Below are 15,365 nucleotides of genomic sequence, written 5' to 3' on the forward strand. Positions count from 1 at the left end.
TTTTTTGGATTTATTGAGCTAAATCTTGATTTTAAATTGATGTAGGTATAGGAGAACATAACCAAAATCTTATACATAATTTTATTTCAATCAATCCAGAGATAATTTTTTTCGATGTCCATATCTTTTTTCTTATTAGGTACCTTATTTTTCATATTCAAGTTTTTAAATGAAATGACAATAATAATTGCAACTGCAACTACAAAAATGCATTATTTATATTTTTACTAAACATTTCAATTATTTCATACACGATTTTTTTTTAAAAAAGCTTAAATACTTATCACAATGTTACGACTAATACAAAAATATACGCGATTAAAAAATATTAAAATCTAACATATGGTTTCACAACACACCATTTCAACAATACCTATTTAAATAAATTAAGAAATTCGATCACAAAACTAATCCATCTTTTTTACCAAAATATTTACTAAGATTTTTATAAACCACAATCAGCTGGTCTCTATGATCAACCATCTTTAGTAATTTGGATTTATCGGATTTACTAAGACTTTTTGGATTACCAGCCAGAAACGTCCTCAGGTTAGGAATTCCTTTCGTTCTGAGCATATCTTCTACTATTGATAGTGCGAGCAGCTTATCTGATCCGTCGAATCCGAATTCCGTGGACATCGATACAATATTCTGCAAAATCAAAATTCAATTAGGTCAAAAATCTGATCATAAGACTATTGTAAAATTAATTTCTCGAGAAAACCAGAAAAAAGAATCGTTCTTATTGAAAATTTCATCACTCGTAGGTACTAACAAGTATAAATTCTTCGATTATCTGGTCTCTATAATCAAACAACTCTAGCATTTTGGATTTATCGGATTCAGGATTATCATGCAACAAATATCTTGAGGTTGGGAATCCCTTTCATTCTAAACGATTCTTCTAAAATTGGTACTACGAGCAAAACATTCCACTTTTTTTCATCCGTCGATATACTCTACAAAATCAAAATTCAATAAGGACAATGAAGTGTGGTAAATTTTATGAAGGGAGGGAGGGGGATAAAATTTGAAGAAATTACAAAACTAACAAATTATGGAAAATTTTCTTTTTCAAAAATAAAAAATAGAAAAAAACGTTCCTTAATATCAACTCAATAGTCAACGTCGAGAAAAGTTGACGTGTTTTTTTCCTATTGTCAAAATTTTGTTTTACCTACTTCTTGAAGTATGAAATTTCAGAAGCTTGTTCTTGTTCAATTTTTTAAAAATAAGTATCAAATTTTGAAAAATAGACTTTTCTGATCGTCAAAACTGATGTTTTTACTTCTTGAATTATCAATTTTTAAAAGCTTAAGCTTTCAGTTCACGTAAGTATAGGCCTGTTTGGTTTTCTTTTCAACAATACTCGAGTTTCACCTAGGAAATTTTTTTGATACGTTTGTCATGTATGTACCTAGTGTACTACCTACTTAGTAAAATTTCATTTTTTTTCATCAATAAATTGAAATTATTTGAGTACCTACTTACTAGTTTCTAATATTTAGTATTTTAGTTTAATGACAAATTGGTTAAAATTGATACAAATTTTTCGAGTTTATGAAATTGGCAATAATGATCGAAAAATTGACACAACTGAATTCCAAAGTATTCCACCAGTTTCAGAAATTATATCTTTCGATGTTTTGCCTTAATACAAAATATTTGGGAAGAAACAATTTTCAAAATACTAATTTACCCAAAACTAAGCAATTTTAGAATACATTTTTAACCACTCAGTAGAACTCTAAAAGAGGTCTTGGATTTTGAGGACAATGAAGACCTTGATCATTGATCGACGCCACGCAGAATCTCAAGTATACTATCTTTTAGAACTGGGGCAGTTCTTTTTGAAAAGAGGTGGAGGTAGTAGTAGAAGTAAAAAATCACAATGCATATTTTGAAAAATTTCCTCTCTTTGAGGAAAATTGGCACGTCTGAAAAGAACATTCAATTGCAATAAAAGACGAAGCTGGTCGTATAAAAAGTACTTACTTATATTAGTTGGGGGACCCGCATAAGGATCAATTGCAGCCCGCAGCCTATCCTCCGGGACAACTTTTTTTAAAGGGGAGTCCTAAGGAACTGACAAAATTTCAAGTGCTTAAATGCCTTTTACGATTCTTGGTGAATTTTTGAAAATCAAAACACCAAAAATGAGGGGGAAAAATTAAAATCTCGCCAAATTGACCTAGAAAGCTGACATTTGGAATGTACCCTATTTTTGACCTGCCAAATCGATTGGACACTGTTTCAGACCGTTTAGAGTAGTTCTGGAGCCTCCAGAAAATTTTTAAAACTTAAAATTCCCACAAAATTTCATGAAATGGTGTTGGAAAAACGAAATTCATTCTGCAAACTAAGGTTACAGGTGCCATTGAAAATCACCAAAACTGTCAAAACTGTGCAGTCCTCTGAAAACATTTCGAGAAAAACTTTATTTATTCAAATATGGGGGAAAAAATTAAAATCTTACCAAATAGACCTAGAAAGCTGACATTTGGAATATACCCTATTTTTGACCTGCCAAATCGATTGGAAACTGTTTCAGGCCGTTTAGAGTAGTTCTGGACCCTCCAGAAGATTTTTGAAATGAAATTCCCACAAAATTTCATGAAATGGAGTTGGAAAGACGGAATTCATTCTGCAAACTAAATTCAATACGCTACGAAGTCGACTGCAGGTGGATTTCAAGTCATTTTAGAGTCTCCAGCGACTTTTTGAAAGTTACTGAAGCTTCCAGTAGATTTCTGAAACTTGAAATTTTGTATTTTCACAAAATTTCATTGAATGGAGATGAAAAGCGGAAATTTACTCTGCACTCTAATTTTAGCACTCTCCGAAGACGACTTCAGGTGGGTTCAAGTCATTTTGAAGCCTCTCCTGCGCCTTTTTTGAATTCAATTTTTTTTAAAATGCCACAAAATCTGTCCGAATTAGCTCTAGCTTGTACTGTGCATAATAAATTTCGGTTTTCCAACTCCATTTGATGAAATTTTATTGAAATTTCAAGTTTCAAAAATCTGCTGGAGACTCTAGGAATAGTTTTCAAAAAGTCTCAGGAGGCTCCAAAATGACTTGAACCCACCTGAAGTCGTCTTCGACGAGTGCTAAAATTAGATTGGAGAGTAAATTTCCGCTTTTCATCTCTATTTGATGAATTTTTGTGAAAATTTCAATACTGGAGGCTCCAGTAACTTTTAAAAAGTCGCTGGAGACTCTAAAATGACTTGAAATCCACCTGCAGTCGACTTCGTAGCGTATTGAATTTAGTTTGCAGAATGAATTCCGTCTTTCCAACTCCACTTCATGAAATTTTGTGGGAATTTCATTTCAAAAATCTTCTGGAGGGTCCAGAACTACTCTAAACGGCCTGAAACAGTTTCCAATCGATTTGGCAGGTCAAAAATAGGGTATATTCCAAATGTCAGCTTTCTAGGTCTATTTGGTAAGATTTTAATTTTTTCCCCCATTTTTGAATGAAGTTTTTCTCGAAATGTTTTCAGAGGACTGCACAGTTTTGACAGTTTTGGTGATTTTCAGTGGCACCTGTAACCTGTTGGTTTGAGCTATTTTGGTTTAGCACTGCACTTCCATCAAAAAAGCGACATCTTAGAACACGATCACTGGCAAAAAATTGGCAAACTTTAGTGAAATATTGAAAAATCTCTCTCATCATTCTTAAATTTTATCAACAAAATTCGCAAAAATGCAATAGGTCTTTATTACGCAACTCGAAACAAAATTTGAAAAAAAAATTATTGACCCAAAAATTAAAAAACGTTTTGATCGTGTAGCATTTTTCACCCTCAAAAACGATGAAAAATGGAAAAAAATTTCCATCAGAAAATTGATTTTGCGGAAAATGTTTATGAAGTGGAACTTTCTTATCATTTTTCTCATTCTCGAGATCAGTGTGAAAAGTCCCATCAGAATCACCCTCAAAAATTCCATATTTCGCATGAGTATGTCCTCTCTTCTTTTACTAATTTAGCTTACTGTAGTCTTACTCACTGTAGGTATCTATAACACTTGCGAAGTTGCGAGAAAAAAAAAACAAACTGAGAGAAAAAGTGTAAAAATACACAGCAGGGTGTAGGTATGGGTAGGTAGAGTGTACATATACAGTACAGTAACGTAAAAATCATTCTTGTTAGGTTTTTTTAGGGAAAGAATATCGGAGCCCTGGTAATAGGTATAAAAATACACAGCAGGGTGAAGGTAGGGGTGGTGTACAGAAAAGTCACTCTCGAATGTATCACACTAAAACTAGTATACTGTACAACAAGAAGCTTAGACAGTTTAAAAAACTAGGCAAGTGCGGGGAGGAGAGGGTGAGTATTGTTAAGAAAAGGTTGCGTAGTATGCACAAAGATGCACTATTGTCTGAATGTGAATGAATAGAAAGAAGAAATGTACCTCTGCAGTTCGTGATTTTTGGTCGTTCGCGAGGTAAATCACCAAATGTAAACATATATGTTAAGGAAAAACTGGTATGCAACCAGAAACCACACTTAGTGATAACGGTGTAAAGAATACCCTTAAGCCTATTGTAAAATTAATTTCTCAAAAAAACCAGACACGTTAAAAAAAAATGACGAAAAAAAAGTCTATCTTATTGAAAATGTCTATACTATTATTAACTACCTATAGGTATACTAACCATTTTAAAATCCGCAATCATCTTGTCTCTGTAATCTAAAATATTTAGGAGTTTGGATTTATCGGATTCACTAAGACTTTCTGGATTATCAGCAAGAAACTTCCTGAGGTTAGGCTTTCCTTCTGTTCTTAAGGTATCTTCCATGGTTTCTACTGCGAGCACACGTATACTATTTAATTCGTGTTCATCCTCAGATAATACATCTTCCTGCAAAATTGAAATTCAACGAGGTAAAAAATCTGATTAAGCCTGCTGTAAAATTATTCGGTTCTCGAGAAAACCTAGCGTTAAAAAAATGACGAAAAAAGACTCTATCGTATGAAAGATTTCAAATTACCTTGATTTCCAAATGATCTTCAAAAAACTCTTTTTGATAATCCCTAAGTATATCCGTTCCTTTTTTGTAATTCTCTACTATAGTTAACATATTGTACAACGATGCGGGAACCTGAAAGAACACAATAATTCAGTTACCTATTTTAAATGTACCTACCTACTTAATTCTATACAATACAAGTGTACCTAAAGCCAGGGCTAACGTAATTAATGTTAGCTAAATAGGTGATTATTCGGGTAGTTGATTATTTTCAATTTGAAGTTGGATACCTATATAAATAATATAACGATTCATAACTTGATAATCAACTACCAAATCATCGAATCTTGATACAATGTGGAAGCATTTTCGCATCAGCAAGATTTGACAAAGGCACTAAATTGACAACTTACCCCTTCATATGCTGGTTTTGCTTTTCTTGAATGATACATCTTCGAGAAAACACCATTCGTCGGTTTTCTTCTTACAACACCGAATCCAAACCGCAATAAACTACCAGAAAATACTGTAATTAATGGGGAAAAAGAATTATAAATGATGCAAATGTCCAAATAGATTAATGAAGTTAGATGTAATTGTAGAAATTCACAGCTCTACTTTACCTTTCGACATCATTGTTGGAAACAATTATAATTCTATTTTTACGACACTCCGAACTCAAAATTGCAGGTATTTCTATTATTAAAAAAAATTCAAACACGACGTCTCACGATAGTTCCAAAAAATTTTGCAAAACCGGAATGAAAAATATATTTTAAAATAGTTATTTTTTTAAATCAACTGATAGAATGACATACGCAACGAATAAAGAGCAACAGACGAATAACCGAATCATATTTTTATAGTCATGTATGAACAAACGTACGCAGATGAGTGGAAAACCCTACACCAATGAACAATAAAGATTACTTACGATAGTCAAGTTATATCTGGTACAAAATCACTAGAGCAGATACACCTGTGATAGGATACCTACATGAAACTTGAACTATTCTAATATCAATCAACGAATTGACTTTGTGTTTGTATTGGGAAGCTTTTAACCAAGATTCGACTTTCAATTTAGTAAATCGTTTCTAAATTCTAAATTTAATTATTAATCTAAAAGTTTAGAAATTCAACTGTCCAAGGACACAAGGGTCAAGGTATTGTCCTATCATGTTTTTTTTTTTTTTGAGAAATTTCCCCACTTCAGTGCTCACTTTACCTACTCTTCGTTTCAAATTTAGCAGTGATAAAGAGGAAATTTTTATGTAAATTATGCATCTAAAATGAATTTTTTTGCACAAAATTCACCAAGCAATTGATCAGCTGCAATCAAAAATATTATTGTGAAAAATTTTATCCAATCGAATCTAATTATGGAGAACATTTTATTTACCTTTTCTCTAAAATCAACGAACAGCTCTCTTTGATTTCTAGCTCAATTTCTTTTCACAAAATGAATATTTAACACGATGCAAAAAAGTAGCAATGAAAACAGCATAATAAGATGATTATTTTTATTGAACCCTACTTAATAATACTTGGAACGAAAGAAGGAAAACATTTCCAACGAAGATTCATCGTATTAATGAACTGGTATTGCAGACAGGTTCCAAAAATACTGAGTTGACTCTCGTAAATTACGTACATCTAGTACATATTAATAAAATACCATTTCAAGGCACGATTTACAAAAAAAAATAATAATTAAAAAATCAATCAACGAAATGAACGAATCAATGATAAATATTAAAACCAAAACATAATCCTATGGCAAATTTAAAATTTCGAATGACTGTTGAATTTCTGCAAACCTTCGATAAGATAATTCCAATACGGAGCTCTCATTTTATCATATTCTTCAGCGAGATCACGATAAAGCTGTAAATGAACATAAATTAAACATTAATTAATTAATATTAGGTGTATAATATTGCTAACATTATAGGTTTACGTATTTTTTCAAATATAATTCACCTTTACAGCTACTTGCAGATTTTTCTCTCGATCAATATCTTTTTCTACAAGTTCGACAGCTCGATCAGCTAAAAAAGCTAGTAAATGAGGCGAACGCGAATCATCTTTGTATAATTGTTCGCAGAAGGCTATCACATCAGGATGGTTTAAACCTTGTTCGTGAAATAACAGTATTCTGTAAAGTAAAACCGGACGAAATGAATTAGAATGAAAATGTAAAGTATTTCGATAAATAATGCGAATATTAGTTACCCTCTGAGATAATTCCAGGCACTTTCGTTCTTGGTAGCGTTTTGAATCGCGTTCGCTACGTATTTAATTTCTTGACTCAATACATCAGGGGTAAAGCCTTGCTTTCCGGTATTTATCACGAAGTAGCGATGATTCCAGGCAGAATTATTACGAATATCTCTGGTAAGCAACTCATCGATGTAATCGAGTTCTCCATCGAATAATCTAAAACATAATACAGCAAGTTGAGAGAATACTTTACGAAGATACTCAAGCTATAGGCCATATATGGAAAAATAATACCAACTTATATTTAGTTAAAACCCATTGTCTATGCTGCCATGCGTGATAATTTTTCGCATCTAAATCTAATAATTTCTTCGTGAACGCGAGCTCTGTGCTTCCATCGTCTAGCCATTCGATTATAACTCTTCGATGATGCCTACGATAAAATCAACGTTAGAATTATTCTGTAGAGTTAAGGAGTAAGGAAGCTGAAAATGACCATTTTTCTCGATGATTTAAACACTAACCAGACTTGATAATTTTTCGGATTTTGTTCAATTACATCGCCTATAAATTGTAATTCATCTCGGAGATCACAACCGAGTGATTTGAGAACAACGCGTCTGTAATAATCAAGAACACTAACATTAGCAATACATTTGATTTACTGATTTACTCTTTGAGTTCGTGATGAATTGAATCACAATACCTGTACTGCCATACGGTATAATTAGCCGGATTTAAAATTGAGGCATCGGTGCACAAACGTAACACTCTTTCAGATTTTTCTCCGATGACAAACACTCCACGAAAATAATCATACACATCTCTATCTGTAGGGGAAACAAACACACATCGATTAGATCAAATCAAACACATCATGAACAAGGTATAATACCGATTAAACTTACATTTATCAGGATACGCAATAGCAACTACTGGAAAAGGACCATCGTTTTGAGCAATTGGTTGAATATCACTCCAGTCTGGACGATCCTTGTACGGAATCCATTCTTCGGAACCTTCGTCTGAACTACAATCGCTCATTATGTAAGAAGATGAAGCAGTAGCGATGAATTTAGTGCGTTGTTTTGAAGAAATTCATTAAAAATTATCCAGCGTTGAGTGTTTTTTTTAGTGATTCATGATTCAAAATTTTCGAGAAAAAATTCAGAAATATTTTTGATAACGTTATCACCGCAATTGACGAGCGTCGATTTTGGCGCATGCGCGTTGCGTCGACGTTCGGTAACTATGGGTATTTCTTTGAAATTACCTGAAAATACCAACGGTAAAAAATATTTTAAAATAATGCAGAATTTTGCAAAAAAAAATAAATAAATTTTATTAGTTTAATAATTTAATTACCTATATACCTACAATTATTGCATTTGAAAGTAAAGTAATGCATTCAGTGATGGAAAACTGAAACCGAAATGAAGAAATTGAAACTGTTCAAAGTTACGTTCAACTTCAAACTCAAAGTAAAAAACTTTACAAGTTTCTATTATGAGAATGAGAATCAACCACGTAAGTGAAGCAAAAATAACAACTGCAAACTGCAAAAGTGAGGATCTGAGAACTGAGAAGTGAGAAGTGAGATGAAGATGATAACGGATCCGAACTTCAGAACTATCAGAGCAGAACAGAACAAAATAGAACCAAAGTTAACGTGAACAACGACAAATTAACAAAACCAAAACAAAATAAAATGAAATATGAATCAAAATTAACTTGAACAAAAATTGTTGAATAAAAGTCAAAACCTGAACAGAACAGAACACTACGAACAATTTTTGTTCATGAACAGAACAGAACAGAACAAAACAATAGTTTCATTCACCAGCCTTGAGTGAAACTGAAACTGAAAAAAGGAAAATTGTACCTACCCAATTTATTTAAGTAATTCATTTTTTCTCAAGATTTCCAAAATATTACGAATTTGATAAAAAAAATAAATAAATAAATAAAAACTGAAACTGAAATGAAGAAAAGCAGGGAAAGAAAAGAAACTGAGACTAAAACTAGATTAGGAAATTGAAACTGAAATGTGTAAAACTAAAACTGAAACTAAAAACTGAAAACTGGAACTGAAATGTGAAAGTTTTACCATCACTGACCCCATCAGACTATCACACATCGCAATCAGGAATTCAGGATCATACATATTACGTATCTACCCAAATTAAACAAATCAACGAATTTCAGAAAAACTCCGATGAGTAATATTAATTAATCTTGCTCAACTCTAATAAGTTTCGTTTCCAGGCCGAAATAAATTTAATTTTTCCATCTTGAAATGCATTCTTTGATTTATTAATCCTTCGTCTCCAAGTTTCCAATTCCAGTTCACCGAAAAAATTATTACTCCTTACGGTTTGATGATGGTGAATTTTGTCAACTTCTTTGAAGAAATTTGTGTTCCCATTTTTGAAGAATTTTTAAAAATGGTCAAAATAGCCTATTGGAATGGGATATTAATTTTCCTCGAAAAGAACAAACGTTGATTTTTTTTTAAATCTGAAATTCGGATTGTTAAGTACTATAATATCCCTATTGAAAACTAACAGTGCAATTTTTCACAAAACGACGAAAAATCTCAAATTAAAAAAAAAAAAAAAAAAGGTCGTAGCAGTCCGCCACTACGTAGAGCCAAATTTTTGTGCCAGAAACATGGGGCTCTTGAACTACTCGCACTCTCGCTTCGCTGCTGTGCTAGGCCTGCATTTGGGCTGAACCCCCTTCCCCTGAACCCTTAGGCTTCGCCCAACTCTCTCTTTTCGCTGTTTCCTTCTTGTATTCGCGGGGGACCTGCACCCCCCTTGGGATTGGCCCAACTCTCTCCTTCCGCTGTTTCCTTATCCCCCCTACACCCCCTTGGGTTTCGCCCAACTCTCTTCTTCCTCCTGCAAATAGTATGGTAACAAACCTGTCTTGACCCTAGAACAGGTCAAATGGGGTTGGAAGGTTGAAACTGGCAAAAGGGTCTTTGGTTACATCCACCCATTGTACTGTGAAAATTGGAACCCTCTAGGTCAATTTGGAGGTGCTGTAGGCTTTCCGAAACGTTGAAAAACATATTTGACCCTGGAAACGGGTCAAATAGGGTTGGAAAGTTGAAACATGCAAAAGGCACTTCGCTTCGGATACATCCTCCCAATGTACTGTGAAAATTTGGACCCTCTAGGTCAATTTGGAGGGGCTACAACAGGCTATCTGAAAAATTGGAAAATGCGTAAAAAAATAGCAAAAAAATCCACTTTTTTGACCTTGGAGAGAGGTCAAATAGGGTTAGAAAGTTGAAACTTGCAAAAGACACTTCGGATACACTCTCCCAATGTACTGTGAAAATTTGGACCCTCTAGATCAATTTTAAGGGTGAGGGGGTCAAAAACTGGGGTCAAATGTGGTTTTTCCCACCTTTATCGGGGTGAGGATGACCTAGGAAACAGAAATTCGGATATGTTGATCACAATGGAAATACTGATCAATGGTATGATTTTGGACTCTTTTCATCAATTTGGGGTCATTTATTATGCCTCTCCACAAAACTGACCTTTCTGTAAAAATGGGGTTGGAAGGTCAAAACATGCAAAAGGCACTTCGGGTATATCCTCCCATTGTACTGTGAGAATTTGGACCCACTAGGTCAATTTGGAGGGGCTGTAGGCTGTCTGGAAAATTAAAAAACATAAAATAGCAAAAAAAAATCCACTTTTTGACCCTGGAGAGAGGTCAAATAGGGTTGGCGGGTTGAAACCTGCAATAATCACTCATGGGGCACCCTCTCATTGTATGCTGAAAATTTGGACCTTCTAGATCAATTTTAAGGGTGAGGGGGTCAAAAACTGGGGTCAAATGTGATTTTTCCCACCTTTATCAGAGTGAGGAAGACCTAGGAAACTGAAATTCGGATATGTTGATCACAATGAAAATACTGACCAATGGTATGATTTTGGACCCTTTTCAGCAATTTGGGGTCATATTATGCCCCTCCACAAAAATGACCTTTCTGTAAAAATGGGGTTGGAAGGTCAAAACATGCAAAAGGCACTTCGGGTACATCCTCCCAATGTACTGTGAGAATTTGGACCCACTAGGTCAATTTGAAGGGGCTAAAACAGGCTATCTAAAAAATTGGAAAACGTGTAAAATAGCAAAAAAATCCACTTTTGACCCTGGAGAGAGGTCAAATAGGGTTGGAAGGTTGAAACCTGTAATAATCACTCATGGGGCACCCTCCCATTGTAAGCTGAAAATTTGGACATTCTAGATCAATTTTAAGGGTGAGGGGGTCAAAAAATGAGGTCAAATGTGGTTTTTTCCACCTTAAATGGGGTGAGAATGACCTAGGAAGCTGAAATTTGGATATGTTGATCACAGTGGAGGTACTGACCGATGGTATGATTTTGGACCCTTTTCGTTCATTTGAGGCCATATTATGCCCCTCCAAAAAAATGACCTTTCTGTAATTTTCAACTTTGACCCTTCAAACTTCGGGGGTCAATTCTATGTCTTAAAAGAACCCCATTTCCTAAGTTTGACTTTATTTGATCAATTAGAACAGGTTCCAGGTGATGAAATGTAAAAATCAAGGTCGTCGCGTGTCGTGCTGAAACTTATTGTATAAGTAAATATGTATATAAAAACTGACACACCAAGAATCGTCTAGTTTGAGCTCAAAACGTCGAGAACTATCAAAATTTTTTACCCCCGACCTTTTTATCCAAAGTTGGGCCTACCGCAATAGCCTTCATTTTTACAAAAATTTGGCTAAAAATTTATCACAGGGGTTTTGGATTATAGGGAACAACTCCCGTCGTCGAGTGGTTTCAAAATCCAAGGATAGATTCAAATCGCCGATTTTAAACCCTCTTATGCTCGAATTATTGCTAATACTGCTGATGATGCAAAAATTTCGGTTACCTACTCGTATCATGAGGTTTCATATCAGAAGTTAATAATTTAATAATTCAACACCGTTGAGTATAAGTAGACAGGTGTAAGCTTACACTGAACTTGTAGGCCTTATTCTAGTAAAAATAGTCCTCGTAGTTCGTCAAAGGAAAGAAATACTACTCGTAGAAAATGAAATAGGTACTCATGGTGTGTAATTTTTCAATTCAATTCCGAATATTAAAAAAGAATACGTATTATAGACAACAACGAATAAAAAAATTCCATATTTCCATTTGATTGATTATAATCTAAACTCATTGAACTCATTGCAGCATACTACTTACCCAGTTTAAAAAGTACACGTTAATGTTAGGTTAGGTAGCGTACTATACTTTGGGTATTTGTACGCACATAAGCTCGCTATCAATCAATAATAGGGTGAGACTTATATTCTGTCGTGGAAGAGGTGCCGATTTACATTGCAACAAATTCAACAAATAGTACAAATAAGTGTTACTTTTGTCATGCGCGTATAAGTATAAGGTACCTATTTTAAATAAACGCACCGGAATATATGAGAAGAAAATTTCCAATGCGAAGTCCAAGTCGCACAACAAATTGTATCCGCAAATGATGAGAGTGGGTGATGACAAAAAAAATCTCAACTTTCGCACCCTTATATATCGGCGTTTTTATTATTTATTAACTGGCAGCATTGACGGAAACAAAGAACTTTACGTCGAAAGCTCAACCGCCCTTTTGTTCTTTGTTTAGAACGTTTTTAAGGGTGCTTTTCCATGTGCGTAAGTTGGTAGGTGCGTTAAAATACATTTCGCGTATAGTGTACAACACTAAAGATTATATAACAAAGGGATGACACCGGAGAGATTAGAAGTAAGTGATTATTGCCAATTTTTAATTATTATTTTAAAATTTTTCATTTTAAAAGAGCTTTGGTGAACGATTTTTTTCGAAAGTATTCCTTTAAATGTGTGAGAATTTTGAGTATATCGGCTGAATTCTACATTCTATACTGATATCGTAAAAAATTGCCAATTTTTCAAGTACTTAACCTGGAATGATATTGGCATTTTTTTTTTTTTGGCACAAAATAATAATGAAAATATTCATAAGAAACATGTTAAGTCATGCAAATACCTAATTTTCAATTTCTTTCGTAAAATTAAATACTGAAACATTTCGCCTTTATTTTGAAACCAACCTTTCATTGATTGATTTTGATGTTTTTTTATTATAGGCTGCTGCTGCGGCTCACATGGATATCCACTTAATGGAATCATTCGCTCATGCTGGTCAATGTGAAAATTTGAGCTGCCAAAGGAAATGTTGCGTGCAATTAATGCAAGTTGCCACGCATGCCAAATCTTGCGCGTTAATTAGACCAGAAAATTCGTATAAATGTCATCTTTGCAGACAAGTTTTACCTTTATGTGCTATTCACCTGGAAAATTGTCAAGTACGAGAAATTAGAATGCAATTTATATGAGTATTCTAGTTTATATTGAGAGGTAATTTATGGTTGATTCATTTTTTTTCTATTTAGAATGCCAAATGTTTTATTCCATTTTGTAAGAGGTACAAGAAATGTAGAATAACTCCGATCGAAGAAAGACGATGTAAAGCTACAGCTGCCGGTATAACTTTCGAAATAAGAATTGGATTTTCTAAACAAGAAGTCATTAATTTCAATATATTCCGTAAATATATCAATGTAAGTAGCATCGATGTATATTTTTATAAAAAAATTTATAGAATTTAAAATTGAAATATTTTAATAATCAACTGAGGAGGCAAGTATTAGTATCACACATCAAATTTAAAAAAAAAAAAAAAAAAAAAGGTTGAAAGGATGAAAAGAAATAATTAGAAATGTTTGGAAAGAGTTTGATAATAATAACGAAACATAAAAATAGGAAAATAAGTATTTTTTATTTTTTTATATTAAAAGTTCTATCTTTACAATGATATTTGTCCCAAACTCAATTCTATCGTTCGTAGGTATACCTTACCTACTCAATGGGGAAATAAATAATATATGCTAATTAATTTACAAAAAATTATTACGTAAATATGCCTACCTATCAACTTACGAAGAAGAATACAGGATACTGAACTAACTAAACATTATTCGTTTTTTATGTTACAGAGAAAATATGAAAAAGTAAAAGAAAAGTTCCCAATTTATAAAGAAAGAGAATGTGAAAAATCCTGCGATTCGTAATATCATATCGCCAAAATAAATTATTTAATGGCATATCAACGAAAATTAAACTAATTTTAAGTCCTTAGATAGTGTTACAGTAGATAAATTTAATCGTGAACTTGTTATTTAATAATGCAAAATTAAGTAAATATCATTTTGAATCGATTTAATCTTTCATTGTGAGTGTCTTCACAATTGAACTGCAATCGAGCTGAAATTTTTGGCTCATTGAATGAACATGTCTCTCAAACCTCAAAGGACGAAGTTCATTTTTTAATTTTTGAGGGCGAATATTAGTTTATTGAGACGTTGATAATCGATTGCAACAGTTTTCGGGTCACTCTGAAGCCTCTGGCAAAAGTTAAAAATCAATTTGATCAGAATAAGGGAGCAATTTTGAATTTTTTAAACTTTACAAAGGTAGATCGAAAGATCATGCAAAAATTTATCACCTGTCAAAATTTCAAGTGCTAAAGTGCGTTTTTCGATTTTTGGTGAATTTTTGAAAATCCAATTTACGTATGCCAAAAATGAGGGAAAAAATCAAAATTTTACCAAATTGACCAAGAAAGCTGAAATTTGGGATATTACCCTATTTTCGACATGCCAAATCGATTGGAAACGGTTTCAACCCGTTTTGAGCAGTTCTGGAGCCTCCAGCAGATTTTTGAAACTCGAAATTCCCATAAAATTTTTTCAAATTGGAGTTGTAAAGCTGAAATTCATTCTAAAAACTAATTTCAATACGCTACGAAGTACTGCAGGTGAATTTCAAGTCGTTTTGGAGCCTCCAGCAGATTTCTGAAACTTTAAATTTTCATAAAATTTCATCAAATGGAGATGGAAAGCTGAAATTTACTCTACACTACAATTTTAACACCCTCTGAAGACGACTTCAGCTGGGTTCATGTCATTTTGAAACCTCCAGCGACTTTTTTGAAAATTATTGGAGCCTCCAGTAGATTTTTGAAACTTGAAATTTCCCCAACATTAATTTATCAAATGGAGTAGGCAAGCTGAAATTTACTTCGCAGATTACATGG

At 33.3% G+C, this 15,365-nt stretch overlaps 3 protein-coding genes across 3 annotated transcripts; 1 reads left to right on the forward strand and 2 right to left on the reverse strand.

The window, feature by feature from the left end:
- Positions 1 to 200: 200 nt before the first annotated feature.
- Positions 201 to 6,053, reverse strand: LOC135842899 (uncharacterized). Its single transcript, XM_065360580.1, has 5 exons — positions 5,603 to 6,053; positions 5,393 to 5,505; positions 5,001 to 5,111; positions 4,664 to 4,870; positions 201 to 651 (listed from the first exon to the last, which is right to left on the reverse strand). Exons 1-5 carry the CDS (start codon positions 5,613 to 5,615, stop codon positions 400 to 402), a joined length of 696 nt encoding a protein of 231 aa, XP_065216652.1. The 5' UTR covers positions 5,616 to 6,053; the 3' UTR covers positions 201 to 399.
- Positions 6,054 to 6,488: 435 nt separating this feature from the next.
- Fnta (farnesyl transferase alpha) lies at positions 6,489 to 8,399 on the reverse strand. The gene is made up of 7 exons (XM_065360579.1): positions 8,111 to 8,399; positions 7,909 to 8,032; positions 7,727 to 7,822; positions 7,501 to 7,635; positions 7,215 to 7,418; positions 6,963 to 7,137; positions 6,489 to 6,866 (listed from the first exon to the last, which is right to left on the reverse strand). Exons 1-7 carry the CDS (start codon positions 8,244 to 8,246, stop codon positions 6,765 to 6,767), a joined length of 972 nt encoding a protein of 323 aa, XP_065216651.1. The 5' UTR covers positions 8,247 to 8,399; the 3' UTR covers positions 6,489 to 6,764.
- A 4,209-nt stretch (positions 8,400 to 12,608) lies between these two features.
- Positions 12,609 to 14,487, forward strand: LOC135842982 (histone lysine acetyltransferase CREBBP-like). The gene is made up of 4 exons (XM_065360687.1): positions 12,609 to 12,992; positions 13,357 to 13,575; positions 13,663 to 13,830; positions 14,266 to 14,487. Exons 1-4 carry the CDS (start codon positions 12,972 to 12,974, stop codon positions 14,338 to 14,340), a joined length of 483 nt encoding a protein of 160 aa, XP_065216759.1. The 5' UTR covers positions 12,609 to 12,971; the 3' UTR covers positions 14,341 to 14,487.
- The last annotated feature ends 878 nt before the right edge of the window (positions 14,488 to 15,365 follow it).

This window comes from Planococcus citri, chromosome 4, assembly GCF_950023065.1.
Source record: "Planococcus citri chromosome 4, ihPlaCitr1.1, whole genome shotgun sequence".
Lineage (NCBI taxonomy): Eukaryota > Metazoa > Arthropoda > Insecta > Hemiptera > Pseudococcidae > Planococcus > Planococcus citri.

Bases quoted from the DNA above. Each gene is read 5' to 3' on its own strand.
- LOC135842899 (XM_065360580.1), bottom strand. The intron at 5,112-5,392 runs GTAAGTTGTCAA...GTGTTCTTTCAG, and splicing joins CAAAACCAGCATATGAAGGG to GTTCCCGCATCGTTGTACAA. The intron at 4,871-5,000 runs GTAATTTGAAAT...TCAATTTTGCAG, and splicing joins AAGATCATTTGGAAATCAAG to GAAGATGTATTATCTGAGGA.
- Fnta (XM_065360579.1), bottom strand. From the start codon at position 8,246: ATGAGCGATTGTAGTTCAGACGAAGGTTCCGAAGAATGGATTCCGTAC. The intron at 7,636-7,726 runs GTTAGTGTTTAA...ATTTTATCGTAG, and splicing joins CCGAAAAATTATCAAGTCTG to GCATCATCGAAGAGTTATAA. The intron at 6,867-6,962 runs GTGAATTATATT...GTTCATTTACAG, and splicing joins ATCTGCAAGTAGCTGTAAAG to CTTTATCGTGATCTCGCTGA.
- LOC135842982 (XM_065360687.1), top strand. From the start codon at position 12,972: ATGACACCGGAGAGATTAGAA. The intron at 13,576-13,662 runs GTACGAGAAATT...TTTTCTATTTAG, and splicing joins TTCACCTGGAAAATTGTCAA to AATGCCAAATGTTTTATTCC. The intron at 13,831-14,265 runs GTAAGTAGCATC...TTTATGTTACAG, and splicing joins TATTCCGTAAATATATCAAT to AGAAAATATGAAAAAGTAAA.